Source organism: Cibotium barometz, chromosome 16 (genome assembly GCF_041138505.1).
Source record: "Cibotium barometz isolate CiBa-2024 chromosome 16, ASM4113850v1, whole genome shotgun sequence".
NCBI classification, from domain to species: domain Eukaryota; kingdom Viridiplantae; phylum Streptophyta; class Polypodiopsida; order Cyatheales; family Cibotiaceae; genus Cibotium; species Cibotium barometz.
The window spans coordinates 54,195,796-54,210,125 of NC_141061.1; the positions used below are offsets into that span (position 1 = coordinate 54,195,796).

Here is a 14,330-nt window from a genome sequence, read left to right on the forward strand (position 1 = left end):
CACTAAGAAACTCATGGGGCCATCGTGAAGGAAATATACGCTCCAATCCACAGATATTGTGGTGGGTTGGTTAAGAGAGAATGCTAAGAATGTAGAAGTCTTGGGTTCAATCCCTCTCCTCGCGAGGTGCAAGCCTTAAAATGGCATTTCTTTGAGCACCCTCTCCTCCAATGCAACACATGCAGGCTAAACACATTTTTTTAATTTAAAAATTGCAAGGATCTAAAGAATGAATAATGATTCATTAAGAAACTCATGGGGCCATCATCAAGGAAATATATACTCTAGAGTCTAGAGTCCGTGGCAATGTGGCCGTGGCAATGTGGCATCATGTTGTTATTGCCTCATGCTCAATGGCTTATGAGTTAACGTTTGACTGGGGAGAGAACAAAGAAAGAGGCAAAACACCAAGTACAAGCCTGCATGCCTGCACTCACGAGCTTTGTCCCAGCACGTGGTTTCTGCTTTGATGTGGGGCCCGCAGTATGAGCTGGCAAAGGATACGCACCCACGTGGCAAAAGATGATGGGATGTTCTGGCCTCTACACCTATAATAGGGGTATCTCTAAAGACTAATACTAGTGTATACTACGAGTGCAGAGTGCAGCAGTGCTGCACGATTAATGCTCGTGGCGTAGAATACGTCTTCTTCTTCAAAACGAGCTTTTTGACGGATTTTAAGCCTAGCGGAGTAGCTGTCTTCACCTGTAGAGCTCAATTGTGTGCCCTTTAATTCCCATTTGCTTGTTGGCTTGCCTTACCGTAATCCCATTTTAGCTCTACTAATCCACTATACCTTGCGCTAATTTTGATTATTTACTTCACTAAATTTGTTGGTCGCCTCTTTGATTATGATATTCACGTCAATTCGAAATCTAACCTTGGAGCTGATTTGTTCCATCATACTCATCTTTACACATACGTTCATTTGTACTAGAAGATGCTCTCACCATCTTTTCTGCCCCCTCTTCTAAGAACTGTAACACTAAATTACATAAGTTGTGTGGTCTTGTCAAAGGATAGAGATTGCAAAGGTTCACCTTCTTTATTACAGTTGAAGTGGCCTTTCTCCCAGTCTTAGGGTTTTTTAAGGAGCTGTAGGTGCCATTTCCGGAAAGTCTTCCTGCAGGTCTTTCGTTGGGCATGTTGCAAAAACATTACTTAATGAGGGGTGACAAACATTCGAATTAATATACAGTTAATTACTTGTGGGTATCTTTAGCTCCAATGGAGATATGGCCAGGAAATCCCAGAATACAATAATTTATCAGTGTTGGAACCCGCATAAGTTCTCGTGTTGCGTGCTTGTGCGATTCATTGTAAGTGGAGGACTTTGCATCCTCACGAGTCACAAGCAGTAAGCTCACTTAAGCTCGATGAAGAGATTGAATTACTAGCTTCACACCTCTTCACCATCATTAATCAATACCAAATCTGCGCCCAGTCTCATGGCTGCAGTAACAAAATCGGAGAAATTTCCTTTCCCCAGGAGAAACTCCAACTCTAATTTCACAAGCAAGCGAAATGCAGCAGGGTAATTAATACTAAGTCATTTATTTTTATTTTTTTTCCTTTAGGTGCATTTTAACCGTTCAAATTTTAATTCGCCCCATTAAATTTAAGTGCTAAATGGAGGCTAAGCATGCACGTTTCATCTTTCATCACGCCAATTCGCTAGCTAGATGGTTCTGAAAATTTATTGTAGGAGAAATAATTCGTCCTCTTCTTCCATGCTAGGGTCCTCTATTTTGAATTTTTTGTGTTATATTTTTGGCCAATATTTGCAGAGTCGGAACTGATTTATGTGGGTTTATCTTGTGGTTGCAGCAATTTCGCTGATGTGCAAAGTGACATAGCGATCAACGTGGATGGGGTTAACTTCTCCCTTCACAAGGTAGATATATAAGCTTACACTTCTGCAAATATGATAAGTAGTATAAGCTTACACTTCTGCAAATATGATAAGTAGTATAAGGCAGGCAATGCTAAGTATTAAGAAGAAGTTCAATGCTAAGTATTAATAAGAGGTTTGTAAAAGTAATTGTGAAAGTAATATGCATGTAATGCCAGGGCCGGGCATACACTCCATTAAGTATCTGCTAATCAGGGATAATTAACTTGCCTGATTAGAGTTAATGTTTTGGGTTAATTGCAGTTCCCCTTGCTATCAAGGAGTGGGAGGATAAGGAGGTTGGCAGAGGAGCTGAGCGAGACAGACGCCATAGCCAATCCCGTGCTAGATTTCTCAGAGTTTCCAGGAGGGCCAGACGTGTTTGAGCTAGCAGCCAAGTTTAGTTATGGGATAAATTTCGAGATCACAACAGGCAATGTAGCCGAGCTGCGCTGCGCAGCCGAGTTCTTGGAGATGACAGAAGACTATGGTGAAGAGAATCTGGTTAGCCGCACAGAAGCCTTTCTGAACGAGGTTGTTCTAGAAAGCATTGAGAAGTCAGCTGCAGTCTTGCATGCATGTGGGCCTATCTTGCAGCACGCAGAAGAGGTTAAGCTGGTTAACAGATGCATTGATGCCATCGCTTCTAAGGTCTGCAAAGAAGACATGGTTAAGGACCACATCGTCTCTGCTTTCACCAGCTCTGGCCGCTCTAATCAACTCCTAAATGACGTCTCTAATACCCCTCCCATTAACCCAGCCCCCACTAACTGCAAAGCCATAATCGAATGGTGGGCTGATGAAATTTCTGATTTAAGAATTGATCTATTCCAAAGATTGCTCTCAGCAATGAAGTCCAGGGGCATTAGAAATGAAAGCTTAGGAGGAGCATTAATCCATTATGCACAGAAAACACTCAAACCTTTGAGCAAGAAGGGTAATTATGACGCTAAATCTTATAAGGTTAAGCTAACCATAGATGGGTTAACGAGCAGCAAAGCTATGGAGCATGAGCAGAGGATATTGGTGGAAAGTATCGTTAGCATGCTGCCACAGGAGAAAAACATATTTTCCACAAATTTTTTACTGGGCTTACTCAGGACTGCCATCATATGGGACACCACAGTGGCCTGCAGGCTGGACCTAGAGAGGAGGGTGGGTGCCCAGTTAGAAAACGCAAGTGTGGACGACCTTCTCATACCAGCATGCGTTTCACACCACGCGGGCGGAGTAGCGGGGGACGGCCTCTTCGATGCGGACGTTGTGCAGCGCGTGCTGGTGACCTATCTGCAGCAGCAAGAGGAGGCGTCCGCGGGCAGCGGACAAGAGGCGGCGGCCATGTATGAACCCGACGATTTTGGGTCCCCTTCGCAGCGCGGGATCATGAAGGTGGCCAAGCTTATCGACATGTACCTTGCTGAGATTGCCCCCGACACTAACCTCAAGGCCTCCAAGTTCGTGTCCCTTGCTGAGCTCCTTCCCGAATATGCCCGCGTGCTTGATGATGGCCTTTACCGAGCAATCGATATCTTTCTCAAGGTCAGCTCTCTTTTCATTCCATTATTATTATTATAGTTATAGTTAATAATAGTCCTTGTTTGCCCTCTTGCATCTGTACATTTAATAATAGCTGGGGGTGGGGTTTAATAATAGCTGGGGGTGGGGTTAACGAGGCGTCCTTTCTTTTCTTTGATTCCGAGTCCTGACCCACCACTCCACAAAGGCGTGAAAGTGTGTGTTTTCTTTCTCAACAGGCCCTAAATTTGAAGGCCTACCCTAACTTTCAATTTGAAAGCTATAAATTAAGGTTGACCTTCAAAATGTATAATATACATGTATGAAATTTAGAAACAAAATTTAAAATGGTGGTTTTCTTTTGTAACCCTATTTTGTAGGAAGCCTTCTCTAGATAGTTTGAAGGGCTTTGATGCCCTCCGAAGGCTTCAAATTGGAGCATTGCTCCTCAACAACTGAAAAATAAAAAATAAAAAATAAAAAATAAATCTCACTAGGTATATATAATTCAATGAAATTCTAATACATCCCAATTAGTACGTATATAGAAAAGTGGCACCTTCTTTGTGGTACTCGGGGCTTTGTGTGCTTAAGAAAAAAGGATTTTGACTTAATACATACATACATGAGAGATATATCACGTCTACAAGTTTATATGTTTTCTACCTTCATGAATTATGGCCTTGTCACCTTGTATTGGAAACACTTAAGTTTTGGTTTTCTTATGAAGGGTAGGTCCATGGAATTTGGATGACCTACCTTGCACACCCATTCCCTTTACACATCCTCTCCTTGCCCATACATGAGCATCCAAATAGTAGGTAGGGATAAAACACTCTATATGAATCTTCAACACTCTTCGAGGTTCACGTTTAATAATCAACCACAAATGCTTTTTTATTGGATAAATCATAGGCATCTTTCATGACCCCCAAAATCCAAGTTCATATTTTCTAGCTTTATGGATTATGTATCTATGAGCAAGTGGTGGCAAAGGTAAAGTAGTAGTTTCATGAGAAAGGTAAGGTTACTATGAGGTTTAAAGGGAACATATTTGGACACTAAATACTTAAGGGATTTACACATCTACTCCTTTGTAGGAGTTCTGTTTTTCTACTCACACCACCCCATCTTGTGGACCGAGGGGAGGGGAGATTTGCACTAGCACCATTCTTAGCTAGAGTGGTCGCGCCGCTAGCCAAGATGGCCGATGCCCCATCCCTACTTCCGATGCCCTCCTTTCCTAGACACGGAGCTAAGCCATAAGCCATTATGGCAATAATTTTTTAAAGATTTTCCTCTAACCATCATAGGTTGCATAACTCCCTAGAGATCAAATATTAACACAGGCCATTGAACGATCGATGTACAAAGGATTGGCAAGTAGGCGTGGGGCAATAATTTTCCTCTAAACATCGTAGGTTGCAATCTCCCTTGGGAGCAAATATTAACCTAGGCCATTGAACAGTGGATGTACAGCGGCCACCTTACCAAACTGGGTTTCAAAGACCGCCTGAAGGAAACTGTACAGTGAAGAATGGGTTTCTAAAGTGTCAAAAATGAAGGGCAAGTTTCGTTCTGGGCCTTCGTTTTTCTTTTAAAGTGAAGTCTCGTGTCCAATTCCCATTTTCATATGTTATATTTGATAATTTTGTCTCTTTTTTTTGGGGGGGGGGGGGGGGGGGGTTGTTGGGGTTTTGCAGGCGCATCCCGCGCTGTCAGATTTGGAGCGCAAGAAGATGTGCAAGCTTCTGGACTGCCAGAAGCTCTCGCAAGAGGCGTGCACTCACGCGGCGCAGAACGAGCGGCTACCGGTGCAGCTGGTCGTGCAGGTGCTCTTCTTCGAGCAGCTCAGGATGCGCAACGCGATGGCGGGGTCCACGGCGACCGATGATCAGCAGTTCCAGCCGGCGAATGGGGGCGTTTTCTATGGGAGGCAGCAGCACAGGATGAGCGGGGGAGCGCACTTGGCACTTGGGACCTCCCCGAGGATTGATCCCTACTCTAATCTGCGAAGGGACAACCGAGAGCTTAAGCTGGAAGTGGCCCGGCTTCGCCTGCGTGTGAACGACCTCGAAAAGGAGAATGGGGCACTCAAGCAGGAGCTGGTGACAAGGCCACCTGCAGTCGCCGTCAACTCTGCCGGCGGCGGCGGCGGCTTCTTTTCGTTAATCTCACGGCGCTTTGGTAGAATGGGCCTCTTTGCTGCTTCTAAGCTGCCCACCAAGCTTGCGTCCGAAAATAAACCAGCCCCTCGACGGAGACGACACTCCATCTCCTAAAAAAAAAACACACACACACGCTTACACAATGCTAGGTTAATTTTCTCTGTTTGTACCCCGTCCCTTTGAGATTTTCCTTTCACATAATGTAGGCACCATTCGGACTGTACTCAACCAAGTAAAACTTATTTAAGCTTATAATAATGATTCAAGATTATAATTAGGGAGCGAAAGTGTGATTGCAAACGTGACATTGTGGGAGAAAAAGATTTAAATTATTGAATTGTCGTGCGGGGACTTATTTTCCCTTCATATCACCTTCTGTTATCTTGAATCGCATTCTTTTTTTTTTAAAACAATAAAGTATATATATATATGTTGTTGGTCTGACTTTCAATAGTTAATATACAAATCACATTCTTTTAATGTACTCACATGTAGAATGTAAATTTTGTTTTCTCAATATAAAACAAATAGCAAACGTTAAGGCATATGTTAGGTGTATTTTAGTTTCAAAACTCACAAATTATTAAAGGGAAGAAGAAAAATTCAATGCTCTAAGTTGTAGGATTTGTTAATAAATGTTTTCTAGTCCAAGTGGAAGAAGCTTCTCCCGTTCATAATTATGGCTAGCAAATACTTGGTGAAAGCCAACTGGTCCATTCGCTTTGGTCGGCTTGGAATGCTATCAAGATTCACCTTATCTTTTCTGAGAAGCCTAGTTATACATGGGGTATACATGGGAGAGACTCCATCTGGTGGCCAAGCATTCCCCTCCCCCCAATTGATAATGCCCAAGTTGAAGCAGCTTTGAGGATGCATAGGAAAGGAATCTATTGTTGGTGGGATATTTGGGACAAAGACATCAACTCTTGGATGTCCATAGCTGATCTGATCAGAGACTATAATGTCTCATATGCAGAATTAGACCTTATTGGGGTAAGAATCAGCTTATGGTGCCAATCGGACACCTGGCTGCTATCAATTAAAGACATCAACTCTTGGATGTCCATAGCTGATCTGATCAGAGACTATAATGTCTCATATGCAGAATTAGACCTTATTGGGGTAAGAATCAGCTCACAAAGCTTTCCAATGGAAGAATAAAAAAGGACTACTCCCTATTCCCCCCAAACATAGGAGTGATCCTATCCATTGCACTTTAAACAAGAGATGGGGAATCCTTCTGGACAGATCACAATGGTATTTTCTGTTTGGTAAGCTATGGAATAAATATGTGGAACTAAAGAAGCGTGCCTAGTTTGGTTGGTTATGTTCAAAGCTATTTGGACCCAGCTTAAAGCCCTCAGACTTAACATAGGGGATGGGAAGTGCCACAGATGCAAGGAGGTTGAGGATGACCTGCACATTTTTATGCACTGCCCTATGGAATAAATATGTGGAACTAAAGAAGCATGCCTAGCTTGGTTGGTTATGTTCAAAGCTATTTGGACCCAGCTTAAAGCCCTCAGACTTAACATAGGGGATGGGAAGTGCCACAGATGCAAGGAGGTTGAGGATGACCTGCACATTTTCATGCACTGCCCTATTGCAAATAAATGTTTCGAGTCATTGGCCAATTGCATTCAGCTATGGACTGGCTACACCCTTGGCTGGAAAAACTTGTTACTTGGAGAAGGCATCGGTTGCACCTTGGAACATGGGGGCTGTCTTGAGAACTGAACTGTTATGGTGCTTGTGGTTACATAGACTTGATTCCATTTTTAATAGTATGCCTACTAACAGTTTCAGGCCGAAAGAGAACTTGATACATGTAGGTGAAAGATTCATACAAAGACGGATAAAAGACCTGGACGCCAAGCTTCATCGTCTACATAAAAAAGCTAAAGGAAAGCAAGTGGACCAGATGACACAGCAAATTCAGGAACTGTTGAAGAGATGAGAGAGTCCGTCATCTCCAAGGATGCGTTGCTCATCAAAGCACTCTATGTTTTTTGAAAGTCACACTCAGGGAAAAGAGGGAAAAGCTGGATACACAACTAGAGAAACTTCTCAATAAAGTTAAGGCAAGCTCGGGGCCTACATTTTCGGAACTGCATGTCATGTGCATGGACATTGTACTCATTAGAGCTCTCAACATGTTGTAACCTGTCTCTTTCTAATCTCTTAATATAAGCAGCAGTTTTTTGTAAAAAATAAAAATAAATGTTTTCTAGTCCGTGCCTAATAGCACCCACTAATAACTATGCTAATTTGTCAAGAAAATGTTTTCTAGCCTATGCTTATAGCACTTACCACTGATACCTTTTGTGTAGAGTACTTGTGCCTTTGTACAATGTTTTTTATTATATATATATATATATATATATATATATATATATATATATATAGAGAGAGAGAGAGAGAGAGAGAGAGAGAGAGAGAGAGAGAGAGAAGTGCATCGAAACACAAACACAAGCAATAGCATATAATCAAGCCGTACGTTGTTGATTATAGATCCATATTCAGGTGGAGCACGTCAAGATATAATCAAGCCGTATGTTGTTGATTATAGATCCATATTCAGGTGGAGCACGTCAAGATATATCTTTGACATAATAATCACTTTGAGTATGTGGATTTCAATATAGATCTATACAGACAAAGCGTTTCATGTTAACCAAATTAATTAACAAAAAATTATAAAAAATCAACTACCCCCCACCAAGTTATAACTACTATGTAAACATGGTACCTTTCTCTAGCTCCATCACTTATAAGGATAACACTAATTTTTTAATTATGCTTTAAAATACGTAAGTATATCACATGCATTCTCAACAGAAGAGTTTTGGGTAAAAGCAATATTGGAAGTAGCCTTTTTTAGTGAGGATGAAGAAAAACTTCCATAATGGTAGCTTAACCAATCCATAACTTATGTGTTACTTAACGAAATCTGATAAACTTGGAATCTAGACTAATTTCCATAATGGTAGCTTAATCAATCCATAGACTATGTGTTACTTAACAAAATATAATAAACTTATTCCCTAGACTAATTTTAATAATGGTAGCTTAATCAATCCATAGCTTATGTGTTACTTAACAAAATCTGATAAACTTGGTCTCTAGACTAACTTCCATGATGAGGTTAATCAATCCATAACTTCTGTGTTAACGAAATCTGATAAACTTGGTCTCTAGATTAATTTCCATATAATGGTAGTTTAATCAATCCATAGCTAATTCGTTACTTAACAAAATTTGATAAACTTGGTCTCTAGACTAATTTCCATAATGGTAGCTTAATCAATCCATAACGTATGTGTTATGTAATGAAATCTGATAAACATTAGGGAAAATTTAGACTCCCTTTAAGGATTTCTACATATTCTTTTCCTACAAAAATGGATGCATGATTTTGCAAAATCAACTCAAAAGTGAGTAGAGTTTGGACATTTGGAATCTACTCTTTGAAACCTTTCCAATGATATATAGCATGGTGGGCAATTTTGCATATTCAAGAAGTCTCCAAATTTGGTGATAACATGGCACGTAATGTCATCACCAATTTGGGGACTTTTTGAATATGCAGAATTACCCACCATGCTATATATCATTGAAAAGGTCTTGAAGAGTAGATTCCAAATGTCCAAACTCGGCTGACTTCTGAGTTGATTTGCCATGCGCCCATTTTTGTAGAGAGAGAATGTGTGGAAATCCATAAAGGGCCCAATTTGAGTCCAAATCTTGCCTTATTCTTGGTCTCTAGACTAATCTACAAATTTCAACTTTAAATTGAGAACAAAGAAATTACAAAATTTTGCATGCTATCTCATTATTGAATTAGTGCAAATAAATTTTTTTCCTGGTGAAGCATGTACCTTAAATTGTGGAGCATATGGGAATTTATTAAAAAACATCAAGATTTTGTTATGCATTTTAATTGTGTATATATACACAATCAAGTGTTCATTGGAAATTATGCTTAATGAACTTCTCATAAAACAAATAAGAGAAGTGATTGACAACATTTGCTTAAGTCTAGGGGGTTTGTAATCTTGTGCTACATTTGCTCAGACACATTCGGGGACACACTCCATAGCTTTCTATAGTTTTATTAAAATTTGAATTCATTGATCAACATTACTCCAGATCCATAGAGATGCATGGTGGACTTGAAATAATGATCTTTGATGATGTTCGTATTTTGATTTATCATAAATGAATGTAATTGAGAATATTCAATTAAAACATATTGAACGATCTTTTAACATCTCTAACATTATTTATCATATTGCATCACTTCTTTTCCATGACCTTCTTCAAAATAAGGCCCACAAAAATGTAAGAGGTGTTGGTGTATTTCTTAATCCATAGTATTAATTCAACAATGTATTTCTTCAAAATAAGACCCACAAAAATGTAAGAGGTCTTGGTGTATTTATCAATCCGTAGTATTAATTCAAATAGCATGCTAAAGTGTTTTTATCCCCCTTTTTGCATAAACTCAAAATTGGTGATGTGGCATCCTAGACAATGGAAATTGTGACCCACATTTTCCAAAAATTTTGCATCTCCCACCCACGATGACTTTGGAAATTTCACACCTCTTGAGTCTCTCTCGCCTTGGGAAATCTCAACATATTACATCCTTAGGTGTGCCCATACTTCTTGAAAATCCCCCTCTCCATGGAGTTTGACCCCTCCTCGCTTTATGGAGTTTGACCCATCCTCTCCTAACATCTTCCTCTAGAGGTGGGTCCCATGGAGTTCCACCTCTCCTCTCTCCTAACATCTTCCTCTAGAGGTGGGTTGACATCTACGATCTACTGACATAACTTATGCATTATTGGATAAATTTTGGTTCATTTTTAATTTGAGACCAACAGCCTCCCAACAACTTTACAAATTCACATATGCTATTTTATCATTGAACCAGTGTAAAGGAAAAATTTAGGAATTTTCCCTTGCTATTTCGTTATTGCACCAGTGCAAATAGATTTCCTACTAAACCATCTACCTTAAAATGTACAACATGTTGACATTTATTAAGAAAGCGTCAAATTTTTATTTTATACAATCAAGCATTCATACAATCAAAATTTTGCTATATACATATATACAATCAAATGTTCATCATGCAAACATTGAAAAGTGCACTTAATGAGCTTATGATAAAACAAAGGACATAAGCAATTGACAACATGTAAAGGGTGTGCAATCTTGTGCTACATTTTCTTGGACACATTCTAGAAAATACTACATAACTTTCTATAGTTTTGTTAAAAATTAGAACCAATTGATTAATATTGTTGTTCCCTAGACTCATGGAGCTATTGTATGGTGGTCTTGAAATAATGATCCTTAATGATGTTCATATTTTGAAATAACGATCCTTAATGATGTTCATATTTTGAGTAATCATAAAATGGATGTAATTGAGAATATTTGATTGAAAAATATTAAATGATCTTTTAATAACTCTACCATATTTATCATATTACATTACTTCTTCTCCATTCCCTTCTTCAAAACAAGGCCCAGAAAAATGTAAGAGGTCTTGATGCATTTCTCAATCAATAGCATTAAATAAAAAAACGTGCCAAATTGCTTATAGAAATTTTCAAGTTTTTTTCCCTTTCTGCATATGTGAAGCTCATTGTGAATTCAAAATTGGTGATGTGGCATCCCAAACAATGGAATTTGTGACCCGCACTTTTTGAAAATATTACATCCCTAGGAGTGCATATATTTTTTAAAAATCCCTCTCTCTATGGTTGTCGCTTTCAAAAATTCCCCTCTCCATGGAGTTCAACCCCTCCTTGCTGCTAACATCTTCCTCTAGATGTGGATCCATATCTATGGTCTAGTGTGATAAATTGTGCATCACTTAATGAAAATTTGATAAAGTTGGTCTCTATATGTGGATCCATGTCTATGGTCTAGTGTGATAACTTGTGCATCACTTAATGAAATTTGATAAACTTGGTCCCTAGACTTATCTACGTTTTGACTTCAATTTGAGACCAAAAAATTTAACAAAATTTATCATACCGTTTCAATCATTGAAGCAATGCAATGAGAAATTTCCTATTGATGCATGTACATATTATATTGTACTATAGATTGAATTAGAAAAAAACATCAAAATTTTGTTATGTGCATATATACAATCAAGTGTTAATTCCAAAGTGCACTTACTGAACTTCTCATAAAACAAAGAAGAGAAGCAACAACGTTTGCTTTGGTCTATGGGGAGAGCAATCTTGCACTACATTTGCTCGAACACATTTAGGGGTAAGATCCATAACTTTCTATAGTTTTGTTAAAAATTAAAACTAATTTATTAACATTGCTCTAGACTCATGGTGGTCTTGAAATAATTGTCTTGGATGATGTTCATATTTTAATACATGTAGATTGATCTTTTAATAAATCTTACATATTGAATTACTTCTTTTTCCGTGCCATTCTTCAAAAATAAGGCCTGCAAAAATGCAAGAGGTCTTGATGCATTTCTCAATCCATAGCATAAAATCGTTGGTTGTAGGGTCTTGGAAAGCATTTTTATTCTTTTTGCATATGTGAAGCTCACTATGAATTCAAATTGGTGGGCGTGGGGCATCTCGGTCAATGGAATCATGACCTGTGTTTTCCGAAATATTTGCATCTCCCAACGACGACTTTGAAAATTTCACACCTACTGAGTCTCTCTTGCCTTAGTAAATCTCAACATATTACATCCTTAGGCATTCCCATAATTTTTGAAAATCCCCCTCTCTATGCTTCTCACATTTTCAAAGTTTCCCTCTCCATGTAGTTCACCCCCCCACTCTTGACGTCTTTTTCTAGAGGTGGATTGAAGTCATCTATGGTCTAGTGGTAAAACTTATGCATCAACATAGTTTAATAAACGTAGTTTGTAGATTAAGCTACATATTTTGAATTTAACTTGACACCAAAATTTTTATAAATTTCCCATTCTAATTCATCATTAAACTAGTGCAAATGAGAATTTTCCTAGTGAAGCATGTGCATTAAATTGCACAAGATATTTAAAAAAATTTAATTTTTTTAATATGCATATATGTACAATAAAATGTTGATTGGAAAGTGCACTTAAATAAGCTTATGATAAAACAAAGGAGAGAAGCAATTGATAACATTTGCTTTGGTCTAGGGGGCGTGCAATCTTGTGCTACATTTGCTTGGACGCATTCACGACGGCGGCGGGCACGATCTATAACTTTATATATTTTTGTTAAAAATTAGAACTAATTAATTAACATTACTCTATACTCATGGAGCTACTGTTGAAGCTATTGTATGATAGTGGTCTTGAAAAAATGATATTTGATTAATCTTATGATGTTCATATTTTGATTCATCATAAAATGGATATATTTAAAAATATTAGTTGTTGAATGATATTTTAGTAACTCCAACATTATTCATCATATTATTTTTAATCCCATTTTAACCCCCTTTTGAGGTTAACCAAGAATCTCTCTATTAACATAAGAGAGATAGCACAATAAGTGTCATGAAATGACACTATAAACATTGCAATTATGAGAAAGGCTGGCAATACCACAAAACTACGTATCTTGTAATCATGTAGTTCATCTTTCTTTAAGTTTTGGGCACCTAAGTGTCAATAAGGGCTAGTTGTATAAATAACAACATTCTCATAATGCAAGACACAATCCCCCTTTGAGCCAATTGAGTCTAGTCTTATCTCATTGTTCTCTTATGTCTATGGTGAGAGAGAGAGAGTTGAGAGGAGGGAGATATTCATTCTTGGTGCGTGTTCTTCTTATACTTATGTTTACGAGTATGAGAGTCGAGAGGTATGAGTGTCCTTGTGAGAAGAGAGGAAATCTCATGGTGATAGCTTAAGGAGGATGAAAAGGAGTGGAGCTACCACTAGCAAAGCTTGGAGTCTTTAGACATATGAGCTTTGATAGCAGCAAGTTCCCCATGATGTGTTAAGGCAAGAATTGTCCATTGCAATAGGAGAGGGATAGTGTAGCCACCAATAACATTTTTGGCACCACTACCGGTCTCTTTCAATTGTATTTGTACTCCCTGTCATTTTCTTACAAGTCCCTTTTCCCTTAATATAACTTCTTAAAGCCGTGGGATTTTGGTTGAGAAGAAGATAAGTTGTGGATTGTGAGAAAAGAGGAAAAAACAAAAAAACAAGGGTTGTTTTTTATTATTTTAGCATTTGAAATTATTGTTTGCATTGTTTAAGAGTGAAAAAAGCAACAAAACAAAGCATTTACATCAATAGTTGCATGGTGGTAAATCACGATGTGAGTATGCAGGGAACACCCATTTGCTCCTTTTTTTTTGAAAATTTTGAAAAAGCTTAAAAATAAAGATCCGTTGATCCTCTTGCATGATATCATTTAAAAATTCATATTGCAAAGAACAATCTCAAAAATCTGAACCGAAAAAAGTAACATTTGCACATCCCCAAACCAATAATTTTTGGTCAAAACCTATAGAATCATGTCGCTGCATGATTTTGCAATCTCCAAAATCACACTCATGATTTTAGATCATGTCGTATTCTCTGACAGATCCACCTATCCCCACCATCCTCAAGATTATGCATTAAAGGCACGTTATCTCTTATAGATTTCATCTTATCTAATCGTGATCATGAACCATGGATCACGGCCTATGATTGTCAATCACATCATGACTCCACATCATAAATCATGTCCGCGAACATGAATCATACCATGATT

The 14,330-nt window shown here is 38.4% G+C and overlaps 1 protein-coding gene across 1 annotated transcript; it reads left to right on the forward strand.

Annotated features, from left to right (window-relative positions):
- The first annotated feature begins 580 nt into the window (after positions 1–580).
- Positions 581–5,843, forward strand: LOC147630751 (BTB/POZ domain-containing protein At5g48800-like). Its single transcript, XM_086810729.1, has 4 exons — positions 581–1,534; positions 1,828–1,894; positions 2,156–3,430; positions 5,110–5,843. Exons 1-4 carry the CDS (start codon positions 1,449–1,451, stop codon positions 5,686–5,688), a joined length of 2,007 nt encoding a protein of 668 aa, XP_086666855.1. The 5' UTR covers positions 581–1,448; the 3' UTR covers positions 5,689–5,843.
- The last annotated feature ends 8,487 nt before the right edge of the window (positions 5,844–14,330 follow it).